At 33.5% G+C, this 14639-nt stretch overlaps 2 protein-coding genes across 5 annotated transcripts; both read right to left on the bottom strand.

Moving 5' to 3' along the window:
* Positions 1-2115: 2115 nt before the first annotated feature.
* LOC108763706 (aldose reductase) lies at positions 2116-6069 on the bottom strand. Its single transcript, XM_018511551.1, has 5 exons — positions 5880-6069; positions 3174-3653; positions 2681-2887; positions 2372-2520; positions 2116-2236 (listed from the first exon to the last, which is right to left on the bottom strand). The coding sequence occupies exons 1-5, from the start codon at positions 5952-5954 to the stop codon at positions 2194-2196; spliced, it is 954 nt and encodes a 317-aa protein (XP_018367053.1). The 5' UTR covers positions 5955-6069; the 3' UTR covers positions 2116-2193.
* Positions 6070-7531: 1462 nt separating this feature from the next.
* LOC108763740 (calcium-independent phospholipase A2-gamma) lies at positions 7532-12833 on the bottom strand. 4 transcript variants are annotated; one of them, XM_018511599.1, is made up of 9 exons: positions 12449-12833; positions 10330-10735; positions 9767-10130; positions 9282-9494; positions 9007-9030; positions 8683-8891; positions 8366-8564; positions 8075-8275; positions 7532-7959 (listed from the first exon to the last, which is right to left on the bottom strand). In XM_018511599.1, exons 1-9 carry the CDS (start codon positions 12499-12501, stop codon positions 7706-7708), a joined length of 1923 nt encoding a protein of 640 aa, XP_018367101.1. In that variant the 5' UTR covers positions 12502-12833; the 3' UTR covers positions 7532-7705. The 4 variants fall into 4 exon arrangements, with proteins under 4 accessions (XP_018367101.1, XP_018367103.1, XP_018367104.1 ...); XM_018511601.1 differs by lacking the exon at positions 12449-12833 and adding an exon at positions 11361-11506; XM_018511602.1 differs by lacking the exon at positions 12449-12833 and adding an exon at positions 11175-11284.
* Positions 12834-14639: the final 1806 nt, after the last annotated feature.

The following is a 14639-nucleotide window of genomic DNA, read 5'->3' as shown; positions in this document are numbered from 1 at the left end:
TATTGCACTGTGTGCACCAATTCAGACCGTGTGGCCTAGTTTACATCGTGTACTTGATATGTGTATTAATTAGTAATTTTCTCTTAAATTATTTTAATTTCAGCAATGTATTCAAAGAATGATGTACTGAAATGGTACAATATGCATCAAAATGATTAATTAAATACACATATCGTCTATATGTTTACACGTATGCCTAAATTAAGATAATTCAATAGACATAAGGCCTGTTCTTTTTGGCTGAACTTTTGCACCAGTTTATCTTTCTTCCTTTTCTCTCCAAGAGGAATGAAGAGGAAGAAAGATGAACCGGTGCAAAAGTTCAGCCAAAAAGAACAAGCCTATTTATTAGTTAGTACCCGTATCAAGTGCACGATGTAAACTAAGCCAGTGCAGAGAAAAAGAATAGGCCTCTAGTTACTTTACTGAACGTCAAGCGTCAACATAAAAATGCACTTTTACAGCTCTGTTAACCTAACTAATCTTTCAAACAATAATAATGTAATCTTCTTACGGACTCTCCCAAATTCAACAACAATAAACTCCAAAAAGCCAGGGCAAATGAGAGTTAGCGTGTTAATTAATACGCAATCTTAATTCTTCAATCCCAATGGCTACGTTCAGTAGAAAAAGCAGCTTTGCAACTGTCGTAAAATTCTTCAATATGATTGATCTTGCCCTTAGTTCCTCATTGGATTCAAATGTATAAACCAATTATATTCAAGAATTTTACAACAGTTGCAAAGCTGCTTTCTCTGCTGGCTATCAATCATGAAACTTTATCCCTAGGATGGAAAGTGCAAGGCAAGAAGACTAGAAACCAGGAGAGTCAACTCGCGTAGTGGGGGTGAGTCAAAAAGCGTCACTCGCTGCTTACCCCCAACCCCTGTTGAGGACGATGCTCAGTAGCTCACTGCGCATTGTCCCCACCCTGTTGGGGACGATACTCAGTAGTTCACTGAGCATCGTCCCAAAGTTTGCGCATGCGCAAACAATACATACCTCACAAAATTGGAATATTGTTTTTCGATTTTCTTTATCTCCAGGATTGAAATCACAATTTCGAACACAGCACACTCGCTTGGGCATCGTAAATCGGATTAAATTTTTACACGGTTTACGTTTAGTTCAAAATTCAATCAAACAGAAACAAAATACGTTCAACGTTGACATGCGCAGTCACGAATTGAAACCGACTATGTAGAGCAACAGAGAGGATGAAGCGCAAGAGTGGGGGGTGTCGTTCGTTTCCACTTCTTGCCTCACCCCCACTACCGCTTTTACGCCGAGTTGACTCTCCTGGTTCTAGTCTTCTTGGTGCAAGGTGAAAATTTAAACCATTGAAGTTAATGGAGAAATTTTTCATTTTTCACTTTTCATCCAAGGAAAAAAGTTTCATTGATTGATACCCTGAAGTCAATGAGTGCATTTAGTATTACGACCGTTCACCGAGCGCTCAGTGAGCTCTTGTATCTGTTTGATCTATATTTTTAGATCTAACGGAATATGCCAATCAGATCCAAAAGCTCACTGAGCGCTCAGTGAGCGGTTGTAGTACTGAATGCACCTAATGTGTCTTGGGCTTTAAGGAGAGTTTATATTGACTGTAACCTATAATTTTTCACTGTTTTGCCAATGAGATTATTTTATTTTTAAATTGGCCAATCAGCAATACATGTGTGCAATATGCGATGTGTGCAATCGGAGCTCTCCCGATAAGAATGATGCATTTATGTAGTTGTAGTATTATTAGACTATTGGACAAGATTTATTAATCAGCATTTTCAAGGGATCAGAAATTGATGATAGCAACAAGAAATTTTTAGAAGTTCAATTTCTGTAGTTAGTAAATTAGTGGTTTTAGCAATTAATGGTAATAACTCGCTATACTGTTATTTTATGCAGTATAAACGTTTTTTTATTTCACCACAAGTTTTGATATAATTGAATTCTGTATAAAAAGTTAATATTTGTGGTAATAGTAACAATAATTATAGAATGTATTTTGCTGTAACATTTATAAAAGTAATATTATAAGAAAATATCGTAAAATAAAAATATTTATGTACGCACAAATTAATAACATTAAAAAAACAAAATGTTTAAAAATATGTTTGCAAAAATTAAAATGCGAAAAATTTAATTGAAGACAGACGCGGACATATCATAACTTCATTTGCTTATTTTGATTTCTTAGAATGGAATATTAAACGGATAATAAGGGCTGGCTTTCGACCTGAAAATAAAAAATAAAAAGAAATATTAATATATCGCAAAAATTTAATAAAAGTTTTATTTATTATACTCTATATCTTACGTACTAGTATGTAAAATATCTTTAAATAACGATAAACTAGTAATAAATCCTTACTCCTCTGCTGGACAAATTCTTCCGTTACAATCAAAGGTGTCAATATAAGCAATATCTTCGGATGAAAGTTTAAAGTCAAATACGTCCATGTTCTGAGCAATTCGTGACTTGGTAACTGACTTAGGAATCACTATATGGCCACGATCCACCTTCAAATAATTATTAAAGTTTTATATTAATGGTCACAAATATTGTAAACTTTTAACTATAACTTAAAAGTACTAAATTATATCCAATACTTTTTATTAGATGAGTTTAATAATTTATTGTAAACTACACACTTGAGACATTAACATTGTAATAACATACCTGATAACGAATAAGTATTTGTGCAGGAGTCTTGTTATATTTTTTCCCGAGGTCAACTAATTTCTTGTCTTCTAACAATTTTGGATCGTCAGGCTTGGCCCATGGTCTGTCTGGTGATCCGAGTGGACTGTAAGCTGTAATAAGAATGTCTCTTTCCTTGCAGAAGTCCGATAGTTTTTTTTGCGTCAAGTATGGATGGCATTCAACCTGAAAAATAATATAAAAATAGAGAGAAAAGTGTCTAGAGATGTCAATGGAGGTTCCTATTTTTTTTTTATTTTTCTTTGTATATAATCTCTATGTAACATGTATAAATCAAAAAGTACTGATAGTTATAAAAGAGCAGGATTTCTTTGTTGTAAAATTTTTGACTTTCCAAAATAATATCCTATCTTGAAAAATAATTTCTATTAACATAATTAGATTGAATTTAATAAAAACAACTAATTATCGTCAGAAAGTTTTTTTACAATTATTATCATTCTTGATTTACCTGATTTGTAACAGGCTTAACCGTTGCATTCTCGAGCAATCTGGTGATCTGTTCAGAATTAAAATTACTGACGCCGATGTTTTTCGCCAGACCTTTGGCCAACACACCTTCCATAGCTTTCCAAGTATCGAGGTAATCTACGTCGCTCAACTGGAAACTACCGTCAGCATTTTTAGGGACAAGATCTCCACCCTCTTTGAATCCGTGTGGCCAATGAATTAAATACAAATCTACGTAATCGAGACCAAGGTCAGCTAGCGTTTTTTTAATGGCTGGTTCAACTAATTCTGGTCTGTGAAAGGTATTCCACAGCTTGCTGGTGATGAATAGATCTTCTCTCTTCACGACACCCTCAGCTATTTTTGCCTTGACAGCAGCACCAACTTCCTTCTCATTACCATAAACATGAGCTCCATCGATGTGTCTGTAGCCGATATCGATCGCATCTTTTACAGCTTGTGTAACTTCTCCTGGTTTAGACTGAAACAAAATCAAATTTCAATTTAAATCTCTGACTATTTTAAGTCGACTCACTTTTTTAAGAAAGGTGCAGAATAGTCTAATTGCAAGATATTTAATATTATCTTTATATACAGGGTGTTTGGGAAATAATGATAAATTTTCGCACAGGGATAGAATGGATTAACTGAAAAGAAAAGTCCTCCACCATTTTGCAATTTTCGCAATAATTAACAAGATATTAATTGCTAAACATTGCCGAAAATTGGTCTTCAATAATTTTTTATTCAAATACTATCAACTTTACAGAAAAACTGCAACAGACAAAAATTGTTTATTTTCTTCTCATAGAACTCTGCAAATTTTTTTAGAATTTTTTATCAACTTTTTAGTACAGTATTTTCTCATTTTTAATTTGAGAAAATGTGGTATTAAAAAATTCTGAAAAAATTCTTAGACCTCTATACTACCATGTTATTATATATCAAGATCTAGCAGCGCCAAGTGTTTTTACATGAAAAATTTTTCTATTTAAATTAAATTTGTTCATTTTATACGGTAAATTCTTTAATTTTTTGTGGTAACATTTAAATTGAGCAAGGTAACGCAATTTTGTGATAATGTTTTGAAGGAAAATTAAATAACCACTACTTTAGTTGGAAGAGGAAATATCTTTGAATGAAATGTGATATAATAATTTCATTTAAGAGGAATTTAAACCATTTGGATTGGAATAGGAAGATTCTTCAGTAAGTATACGTATATTCAGGTTTCGTTGCATAAAAATTAAAGATAGTACCATTTGGATTAAGTAAATAATAAAGATAGTAGTCACTTAAGTTTTACTTTTCATTTTGATAGTAGAATTTAACTTGGCGCCACAGTTGTTGATATTAAATTGTTCGTACAAATAATACATACCATTAGATTAATATTCATTATTTATTTAATTTGGCATGGTATAAAGAAGTGGGATTTAACTTGGAGCCAGTTCTTGATATCAAATCTTTTATAGGAATGACATGTATCATTAAAGTTAATATTATTTATTTAATTTGGTATTCGAATTACATGGAATTTAACTTGGCGCCAGTTTTGTTAATATTAAATCTTTTATACGAATGGTACATGTCATTATAAGAATATCCTTGAAGAAAAAACATCAACTCGATTAACCCTAATCGGTGATTCACGTAAGTGGTCAATTCTACTAAACAGCAAACGCGATTAGTTCCGCTGATTAAGTAATTGGCGTTGGTGAAACCGGCCCAAATGGTGGTTCTACACGAGAAGCATGCACGCTTAGCGTTTTTTTTTACCTTTTTTTAAATGTATCTTAATGTTAACATATATCTTTCGTTTATAAAAATTTTGACATGAATAAAATGTATCTCGGTATTTGCAATGAACTACGTGTACACCATGCATTTAGATCGCGGCCTACATAATAGGGGTCCTTGTTTATCCTGTAAGTTAAACGAAAACATCTACAATATCGATCGCAGACGAAGGGCATGGTATAAACATAGTCAGTGACAGTTATTAGTAAGTTACACCATGATGGGAGTTACCTAAGGTGCGTTCCGTATCGCGCATGATGCGCATGATGCATCCATTATCCTTGTTTAACATTTGGTGAGCAACAAGGATAAACGACGTATTATGCGCATCATACGAGTTACGGAACGCACCCCCAGTCAGTCAAATCTGTCCAAAAACAATTTTTCAAAACAAATGTCGATGGAAAAGCACCTTTGACGCAAATTCTGTTTATGCATATATTTGAAATCAGCAAACTAATGGCACAGATATATAAAATCTACTGAGGACAAATTGTTGACAAAAACTACGCAAAGCTTGTTAACAACCTTCATATTGACCAACAAATTGACGATTGCTCTCGTATTACGTCAACAATCTTTGTCAGCTAAACAAAAAGCTTAATGCGGATATTGATGCTAATAATTGATGATAAATCAATTTAATTTGCTGAAATTTTTGATTGATTTTGCTAACAATTTGTAGAAAAATTGCTAACATTTTGCAGACTGGATTGCTGACTAATTTAATCTAATTATATTTGCCGTTATCTCGTTTGACGGAAACAAGAATTTAACTCAATTTTTGCCGATACAAGAGCTACATTCAGATAAGAAACAAATTCTTACGTATGTAGAGAAAATATTTCTGCAAAATATGATTCGAGACTAAACAACGGATTGCCTAAACACGAAAAGAAAAACTTACCTTCCACGTGCCTAGGCCGAAGATCGGCACTTCATAGCCGTTATAAAATTTCACTTTTGGTGCAGTCAGAACCATTTTACTTTTATGTCAGCAGCAATCGTTATAGAAAAATATGAAAATCTACAGATGTTGCTACGTGGAAACTACTAGTGAATCCGAGTGAGACGTGCAATATACTGCTGACGGCTTCGTCTTGAACAGTTCCTTTTATAAGCATTCCCACCTAAGAGGACCGGTCACCGGATTCGTAACGGTAAAATCGATTTTGCTACGACTACAGATGTGCATCTGTGTTGGTGTGCTGCCGTCGGAGATTTGATAGCCAACGCATTGCATCGCATTGCTCGAAAATTTTTCATGATCTATATTCAGCTCATTGAATATTCATCATTTGCGTACTCAAACTTTAGCTGCGTTCAGCAGAACACAACAGTTTTGCAACCGTTTTATGATTATCTGTTGAGATAGGACCATTCCTTTTGATCTAAAAGCATAACCCAATCAGCGCGATAAAAACTTCTAACAGTTGCAAAATAAACGTTCTGCTGAACGCAGCCTTTAATTATATTATTAACGCAGTTTATTATTAATTTTTAACGTAATTATTAATCTTATTCTTAAGATAATTCCGAGATAATTCTTATTTTTATAGCTTTTTGATCCCAATTAATTATATATCAGTACGTTGATTGTTAGATATGCAATTTATCATTTGTTTGTTTAAAAAAAATAATAGTCTTTTAAAAACTGTTTATTCTGGTGGGAATACATGTCTCTCGTAATTTTTGCATAACGACGATATTGTTGCTGATGGACATCGACACTCACACAACAATCAACATATTAACAGTCACCAGTACTAATACTGATTCAAATGATTGCGTAGTGGGGGTGATCCCGATTGATCACGGCTCGATTGGATACCACCAATCACAGCGACCAGGTGCCTAGGAGCTTTGTAGTCTCAAGCGCTGTGAGTGGCTCGTGTCCAATTGAACCGTGTCCAACTGGGTGCCACCCGGAGGTAATTCAAGAACTGACATTACCGACAATTGATATAAATTTGCTATTATTAACATGAATATTTGGCTCATGCATTATTAAATTCATGATTTTTTATTACATAAATGTCCCATAAATAAATATACATACTTGTAAAGCTGTAATATCTTATATATTGCAAAAAAATCACAATTTTTTCTCTGCAATTATCATCTTTATCGATAATCAAACTTTGATGATAACACTGAAATCTCAATTTTAAAGAAAAATCGAGTATTATTGAGTTTGAGTATTATTGAGTTATAAATGCCGCCAGAGTTATAAAAGCGCCAAGACACTACCAGTGTCTCCAGATATATAAACATATGGCAACAAAGTATAGAATTATACTAATCCTAAATTTTTACACTACAAAGTATATCACAGTCAAACTCTGTACTAATAATGATGTACTCACATTAATCTAAAATAAATTTCTTATTTATAGATGTCATTATTAGAGTAAACATCTTATTTTACAATAGCTAATTACTTTAAACAAAAAGTTAAAAAAATATGCTATTTATAACATTGTTTATAGATAATATAAACAAAAAAGTATAACATGACATTAAAAATGTAACGAGACATTTAAAAATATGTATCTGTTGCATTATTTCCTATTGTATCATCCAAAAAACATTACTAAGAAAGTATTATTTGAGAAATTTTAGGTTGATAGCCTGCATGTGAATTGTAAAAAAGTTGTACTATAGAGATGTCTATGTGATTTGCAAGCACAGATCGCGCTATGGAATGTACGTCGATATTTGAAGAGTCGATCTTTACAAACTGGATAATTGTCTTTGTAATATGATCCAATCTACAACTTTTTGCTGGATCTGTCGCTTCTCCAGTAAAGCCGTAGCAGCCATTTGAAATTTCTCCTCATTTCGACGTACGTACATTCTTGCGTCTTGTTCCATTTGGCTGATCTTGTCGGGTCGGATTTCAACCATCGATAACATTTCCGTTAAATAAGGATTAAATCTGAAGTAAATGTGATCAGGTAGCAAGTCATTGAGCATCGTATGCACAGCTGAAAAAATTGAGATCAATTTTAATCATTGTCAATTAATCTTTCTCTAATTTATTTCCAAATTTCTGCAGTGCAATTAGTTATACTGCCTTTATTATGCCTGTATTAGTATTACCTTCTGTATCGGTAGCGCTATCCAAAATTTTATAAAACTTCTCTTTCCAGCTCGAGATAGCTACCTCCAAAGATTCGTTTCCACTGATGTGATGTGGGATTCGACCTGTTCCGAATGATACGACGCACTGAATTGGATTATTCGGCCACAACTGTTTGGCTTCGTGTATCGCCACAGCGCACGGGTTATTTACCAAAATACCTAAAACATTGTTATAATCATTCTCGATAACGTTGCGAAAATTTGTATTCGATTTTTATATGATTCATGCCAGAATGTCGCGTAGCTTACCGCCATCCTGATGAAGGTAGTCGCCGTATTTAAATTCCTCAAAGTAACTCGGTGCAGCAGCCGACGCTCTTACGGCTTCCCATAATTTATACTTGTGGGATCCCATATACTGACTTTCCACTCTGTGCGGTAATGTGTAATTTCTAAACACATAAGCCATGACGCGCTCGTGATTTACTACGGCGGATATTGCTGCAAACTAAAAATGCAAATGCCGTGAAAGGTCTTTCTACATTTAAATCACTCACCTGTGAGACATGCATTATAGATTTTATCCCGAGTTTCGTTCTCGACGATATATATTAAAATCTACACACCTTCGGTGCGTTTGGATCGCGCGTGGTTTTGATGAGAATTTTGTCGCCTAAATGCTCCGTTAATAATTTTTCCCACAACGCGGTATCGTAATACGCGTGACTCCATACTAGACTGCTCGTGCCTTTTATAGCACTCTGTGTAAACACCTTGGTACTCAAATCCTTATATAACGCTGAAACTTCATCCAAAGACTTTCTCTTGTGTCCTCCTGCAATAATGAGTGAACGATAAGTTCGCGGTAAACAGAAACTTTACGAAACATTTCTTTTATCGATGGAATAAAGCGCGTGCAGAACATGCTGTAAATCCACTTAAAAGTTTACCTTCCAAAATGTCCTTTGGCAATACTGCATGTAGATGACATAAATTAATTTAGAGACGCACACATGTTACTTTACGTTATTTGTATGCAGCTCGTAAGGGTCATTTCAAGGTCATGCCGTCTATGCCACATAATACATCTTTTCATACCATAAAAATTATGTCTAAGACATTTTGTCGAAAAATGAATAGTTTCGGAAATAATTGTTTGCTTCCATACTTTTTCCCCACCCTGTATATATATATTCTCTAGACTTATAGATTGATATATAATTACCTAACACAGCAGCGAGAATAGCTCCTGTGCTCACGCCGCATATGTAGTCGAACATTTCATACGTCTTCTTTCCCGTGAGTTCTTCCAATTTTTTCAGCATCTCTATAACCAATACTCCACGAATACCGCCACCATCAATCGATAAGATTCTAATACCCCGACCGGGCAGAGGATCGATGTAACCCATTACAGCGAGTGCTTCTCTAATAGACGCTGCAAGAAATACATTGTTTGCGTTCAGTAGAATGTTTATTTTGCATAATTTTGTTGAAAATTTTCTCCGCTATTCCTCTAAAAGTATAATCCAATCAGTACAAAGAAAAGGAAAATGTAAATTTTGAATAATGATATAATTGATATGTCATCTTCTGTTATCATTGATAGTTTTAGATGAATTTGTTGTTCTGTTAAACGCAGCTATTGAAACTATACTAGGAAACAGAAGGTGACATATCATCATTTAAAATTTACGTTTTTTTCTATACCTTTAATCTGTTCATCTTTCGCCTTCTGACGAGTCTGTAATAAAATTCTAATCGCTCCCTCTTTAATTGCGTAATGCCTCGCCTCTGGATACTGATCGACATGCAACAATAATTCCTCTAATCTGCGCAACTTTGAAGCATTTGACTCTGCCGATATGATGCTGTTCAAGACGTGACGCGTGCGAGAGACAATGCTGTGCTTCGGAATATTGCTGTGGATGTTCACTTTCCACTTTGGTGTGACGACAGAACTTTGCGTAGCTTTAGGAGATAACTTGAAGAGCAATGTAGAAAGAATTTGCGGCATAGTTATGCCATCTTTCGATTCTATTTTATTATCTGGTGTGCCTTGCTCACGGATTTGCTGCAAAAAAATTACTGTTGTACTAAAACCACATAAATACTGCTATTGCCTCATTTAGACTATGTCCCGTTGCACGCATAGTATGCATGAGATAATATTTTATTGTCTTGTTATTCGCAAAGTGTTAAACAAGAATAAAATGATATATCATGTATATTATATATGCAACAAAACGCAGCCTTAGTTTATGAATAATTACCTGTTGTGTTTTTCGTTGCACATTTGTTGAATCAGGATCGGCGAGTGATTCTGTTTGTTCAGGCATTAGCTTTACATTATCTAAATCATTACTGTCTTTATGTTTTGTATTCGAGATCTTGCTTGTAGCAGTACTGACAGATCCTGATGACAATTTTCGTATCGTCTCAAGCTGTGAATAAGTTAATTTCTGCAGGCTATCTAGCCAATCTTTGGATACAATAATCTGTTGATTCTTGTCATAGTTGGCTTTGTTTAGGTAATCTTTCAATTGCGACAGAAGTTTCCACTGATTCTGCATGGACATTTTGGCTTTCTTTAGGTCGCTCACAGAACGCAGAAATCTATCAGCAATGCTCGTTACATTTCCACCAGCATCCTTGCCAGTTGCACTATCCGTAAGTTGTCTACAATTAAAAAAACTTCTTTTTCTTTATTTCTAACAAGTATAATTCCTAAGAATGACTTGAATTGCATTTATACTGATTTTGGCCGTTTTCCAGTAAGAGACACATAGGATCTGTTTTTTATTCTTATACCAGACTGTACTAGAACTTTCTTGTTTTAACCAAATATTAAACTAAATATGTACCTATAAGTTCCAAAAGTATACGTTAGTTCAGCTGTAGAAAACAGATCTGTATTTGCCAATACTAGACAAGAAATGATTACACTGTGTGTCTCTTACTGAAAAACATCCTTTGTCTTTCTGTATCTACAAAACGTGAACATACGAACTGTTGTAAATTATAGAATTAATTTTGGAGTGACTTCGACTTAAACTGGTCTTAAAGTAAAAACAAAACTATGAGTACTGGCCTAAGAAACACTAAAATCGAAAATAACCTTATTATTCGAGAACGTTTAGATAACACACACGTTTCTCGTCGCCCTTCATTTTGCGACCGCAATTATTATGCATGTTTAGTTTTTTTACGAGATTCTGTATTAACTGATTCGGATTCTAAATGCCATGAAAATAAATAAACGAAAACAGAATTCGGTTGCTGATGACGCCGACACGTTTTCTACAACTGTCAAAATCAGCTGGTCGATAGATATCGAACGTCTGTTCTTCTTTCGATCCTAACCTGACCCGTGACTCACTTCGCTTAATTTATACGGATTTCTTTATTCTGGAAATTATCTATTATAATTCAATTATCGTGTCGCTATTTTGGTAACGTCAAGGATAGTTATATTGCACAGCACACGCATAAATAACTCGTAACGACAGTAGATCTGTTCTTTTTAGCCGAATTTCTCGTGCATGATTCATCTTTCTATTTTTTTTCTCATTAAAGAGAAAAAGAGAAACTGTTGCAAGAAGTTCAACTAAAAAAATTACTGTGCAAGAAGTTCAATTAAAAAAATCGACCCAGTATAATTTAAGGTGATGACGCAATACGCATTTCCATATAATTTTACTGGGCGAAATGATGCAACTGGCGATGACGCATGCGACTTAAATTAATAATTTAATAAGCTAACTTCGATCAAGCTTTGATATAACGTATACCTAGTTCCATCAGATTAACTTATTTAATCTCAGTTCAATTTACTCTCTATCTTTTTATCATTTTTAGGATTATCAAAAGATATAAACAAAAGTTAAATCAAGATTTAAATTAATCTACATTAATTATTAGAAACGGGCATTATTAATTGATAAGTGCCCATTGTTTCTACAAAAATAAATTAATTTTCATTTCGATTAAATTTAATTTTAATTTATTTTTTTTTATTTTAAGAATTAAAAAAAACAAAGAGTAATTAAATCAAAATTGAAATTAATAGACGTTGTTAAATGGTTATAAATCAACCAGCAAAATTTACAACAAAATTTCGAGTTACATATAATTTGTTGTTCCTATTTTTTTTCATGCTACCAAACAAATATTAATATTATTTTTATTATTTCTATCGATGTTTATTCATTAAATCGCAGGACCTGGTCGGAGTCGTTCCAGAATCATTTCAATAGAATTAAATTTTCAATAATAAGGGATTAAAACAAATTTCTAACAAATCTATTATTCGTTGTAAATCAAAGTAAACGTATATATATACACATATAGTTAATTCTAATAATTAACACCAAATATAGTTATCTCACTCACCTAGTTAATAAAACACATTTTTGGCAGTGCTTTGCATGTCTATTAAAAGCCATTGTGAAGACTGCAAATTATGCGATACTTTTATATCGATCCACACCACACTCTATCTCCTCTTCTTCAGAGATATTTAAATCAAATACCACGATGTACAATTAAATCACACAATTCACTTAACGTTTTTCCACATTCCTCTCCGTGAATATTTCGGTAGAGCCAGTAGGAGCTCAAAATAGTCGAAATTGCAGTTCGATTACAGAATCGTTTGATTGTCGATGATCAAGGAAACTAACAGATTCAATCAAATCAATTTTTACAATGACAGAAGAAGAAAGAAATATATGTATACCGATATAATATATATCAGCGATATAATCGTATTGGCCGTAACGCCTCCACCTTCGTTTGATATTGTACTAAACGCAGCCTGCATCGTCTCGATTCTTATATCACACGTGAAAGCAACACGTGATGTCTCGGTGAGTTGGCTCGAGTTGGCTAGCTCGCTTCGTAAAATCGTAAATAAGATCGTACGACACCGGCGGGCCAACCAGAGGTAGTCGCGCGACGCATTCAATACCCCCAGGTATTCCGCGGTACAACGACACCGAGCAAAAAGGAGGATGGAGGGCAAAGAGTCAACGGATTCTTGGTACCTAGTTGAGAGACGATCTCGTTACGATACGATCACGTTTGTTTACATCCGGTCTTCTGTTTGCATCCGATAGCCACTTCATAATCTCGTGACACGCGCTTCTCTCACGCAAGAAGACCAATCGCGTAAACATTGACACGTGCATCCGCTACTACGTGCGTCCCAATTATTTCGACAGCTCGGAGATGCTCTCTATTTAATTTATTTAGTCTGACTCTTCGATTTGTTTTTTTTTTTAAAGACTTAATTTGGACCGAAATGATTAACGCGATTAAATTGATTATTATTTGTTGTCGCAATTATTATTTGCGCTTTGACATTTGTGTGTTGATTCTCTTGTTCTTGTTTTCTTGTCTGATGATTCATTTCCGTATCAATAGTGATACTTTAATGTCCAACATGTAAGCATCGCATTTTTCTTGTTCTGTTAAACGTCACAGAAAACGTTATTGTATTATTAGCAAAATATCAAGAAATAAAACTTTACTTTAAAGTAATACAACTAAATGTGTATTCATGCTTTTATTTATTAATAAAAAAATAATTAGCATAAATGAAAAATTGTTTCAGTGTTTACTAAATATACTTTATATTTTTATTATAAATATTTAATATCGATATAATATCAATGATGTCATAATGACTTTTCGAAAATACTACGATTTTGGCTACGATTCACTGGATGCTACAAATGCTTTGAAGCATTCTCTTTGATTGGTCAATTAGTAACATTTTTTTCTTCTAATTGGTTAATCAAATACTTTAAAGTATTTATAGTGCTAAGTGGACTGCATCCATCAGGATATAGACATTGAAATAATTACGAGATCTTCAACTTTTTTATTTGGCGAAAAATGTTTACAAATAAATATTGAAATTCCTTTCATCTTTAAGACATAATCGCTTAAAAGAGAACAAATATTGTTAAATAAGCTGCCAAAATTCTTGATAGAAAGAGTTACTGAAATAACGATTGCGTGATTGTTATTGACGTTTTTAAAAAACAAGTAAATATATGTACATAAAATAAAAAGCCCCAGACAGCACACAATATTTACAAAATATTTTTTAATATTTATAAGAATTTTTATTCATAAAAATATTTTGAAAATATTTTGACGGTCTTAGATCGCACAGATCATAAACATTTATTATAGATATTATAAAATATTTATTGAAATGTGTAGTAAATACTATAAAAAGTATAAAATATTTATATAACATTTAAAAAAATGAATAGTAATAATATTTATGATAAATATTTATCATAAATATTTTGTACTGTCTGGGGCAATTATATATCACGAGATTTATCTTGCCTAATATAAATTGCTCGACAAATACTTATACGTACGTCATTTTTCAAACGACAAACATATCTCGGAAAACCGTGATTTGGCTCGCACGTGTATCGGATGATATACAACGTCATACCGTAAATCAAAAAGACTCGCTACGAAAAAGCTTGTTCGATTGGCTCATGTCCAGATGACCTTGCTAGTCGATTGGCTGAGTTGCGAAGGCTCGTCGTATCGCGCT

The sequence above is a fragment of the Trachymyrmex cornetzi genome, unplaced genomic scaffold (genome assembly GCF_001594075.2).
Source record: "Trachymyrmex cornetzi isolate Tcor2-1 unplaced genomic scaffold, Tcor1.1 scaffold380, whole genome shotgun sequence".
NCBI classification, from domain to species: Eukaryota; Metazoa; Arthropoda; class Insecta; order Hymenoptera; family Formicidae; genus Trachymyrmex; species Trachymyrmex cornetzi.
Note: the sequence above shows the minus strand (reverse complement) of the source record. Positions and strands in the feature narration are given on the sequence as shown.

Coding starts and splice junctions, on each gene's coding strand:
- LOC108763706 (XM_018511551.1), bottom strand. CDS start 5,954: ATGGTTCTGACTGCACCAAAAGTGAAATTTTATAACGGCTATGAAGTG. Junction 3,654..5,879: donor TCGGCCTAGGCACGTGGAAG/GTAAGTTTTTCT, acceptor ATTTTGTTTCAG/TCTAAACCAGGAGAAGTTAC. Junction 2,888..3,173: donor TTAAGCCTGTTACAAATCAG/GTAAATCAAGAA, acceptor ATTATTTTTCAG/GTTGAATGCCATCCATACTT.
- LOC108763740 (XM_018511599.1), bottom strand. CDS start 12,501: ATGGCTTTTAATAGACATGCAAAGCACTGCCAAAAATGTGTTTTATTA. Junction 8,565..8,682: donor GCGATCCAAACGCACCGAAG/GTGTGTAGATTT, acceptor TTGCATTTTTAG/TTTGCAGCAATATCCGCCGT. Junction 7,960..8,074: donor TAGCGCTACCGATACAGAAG/GTAATACTAATA, acceptor CAATTTTTTCAG/CTGTGCATACGATGCTCAAT.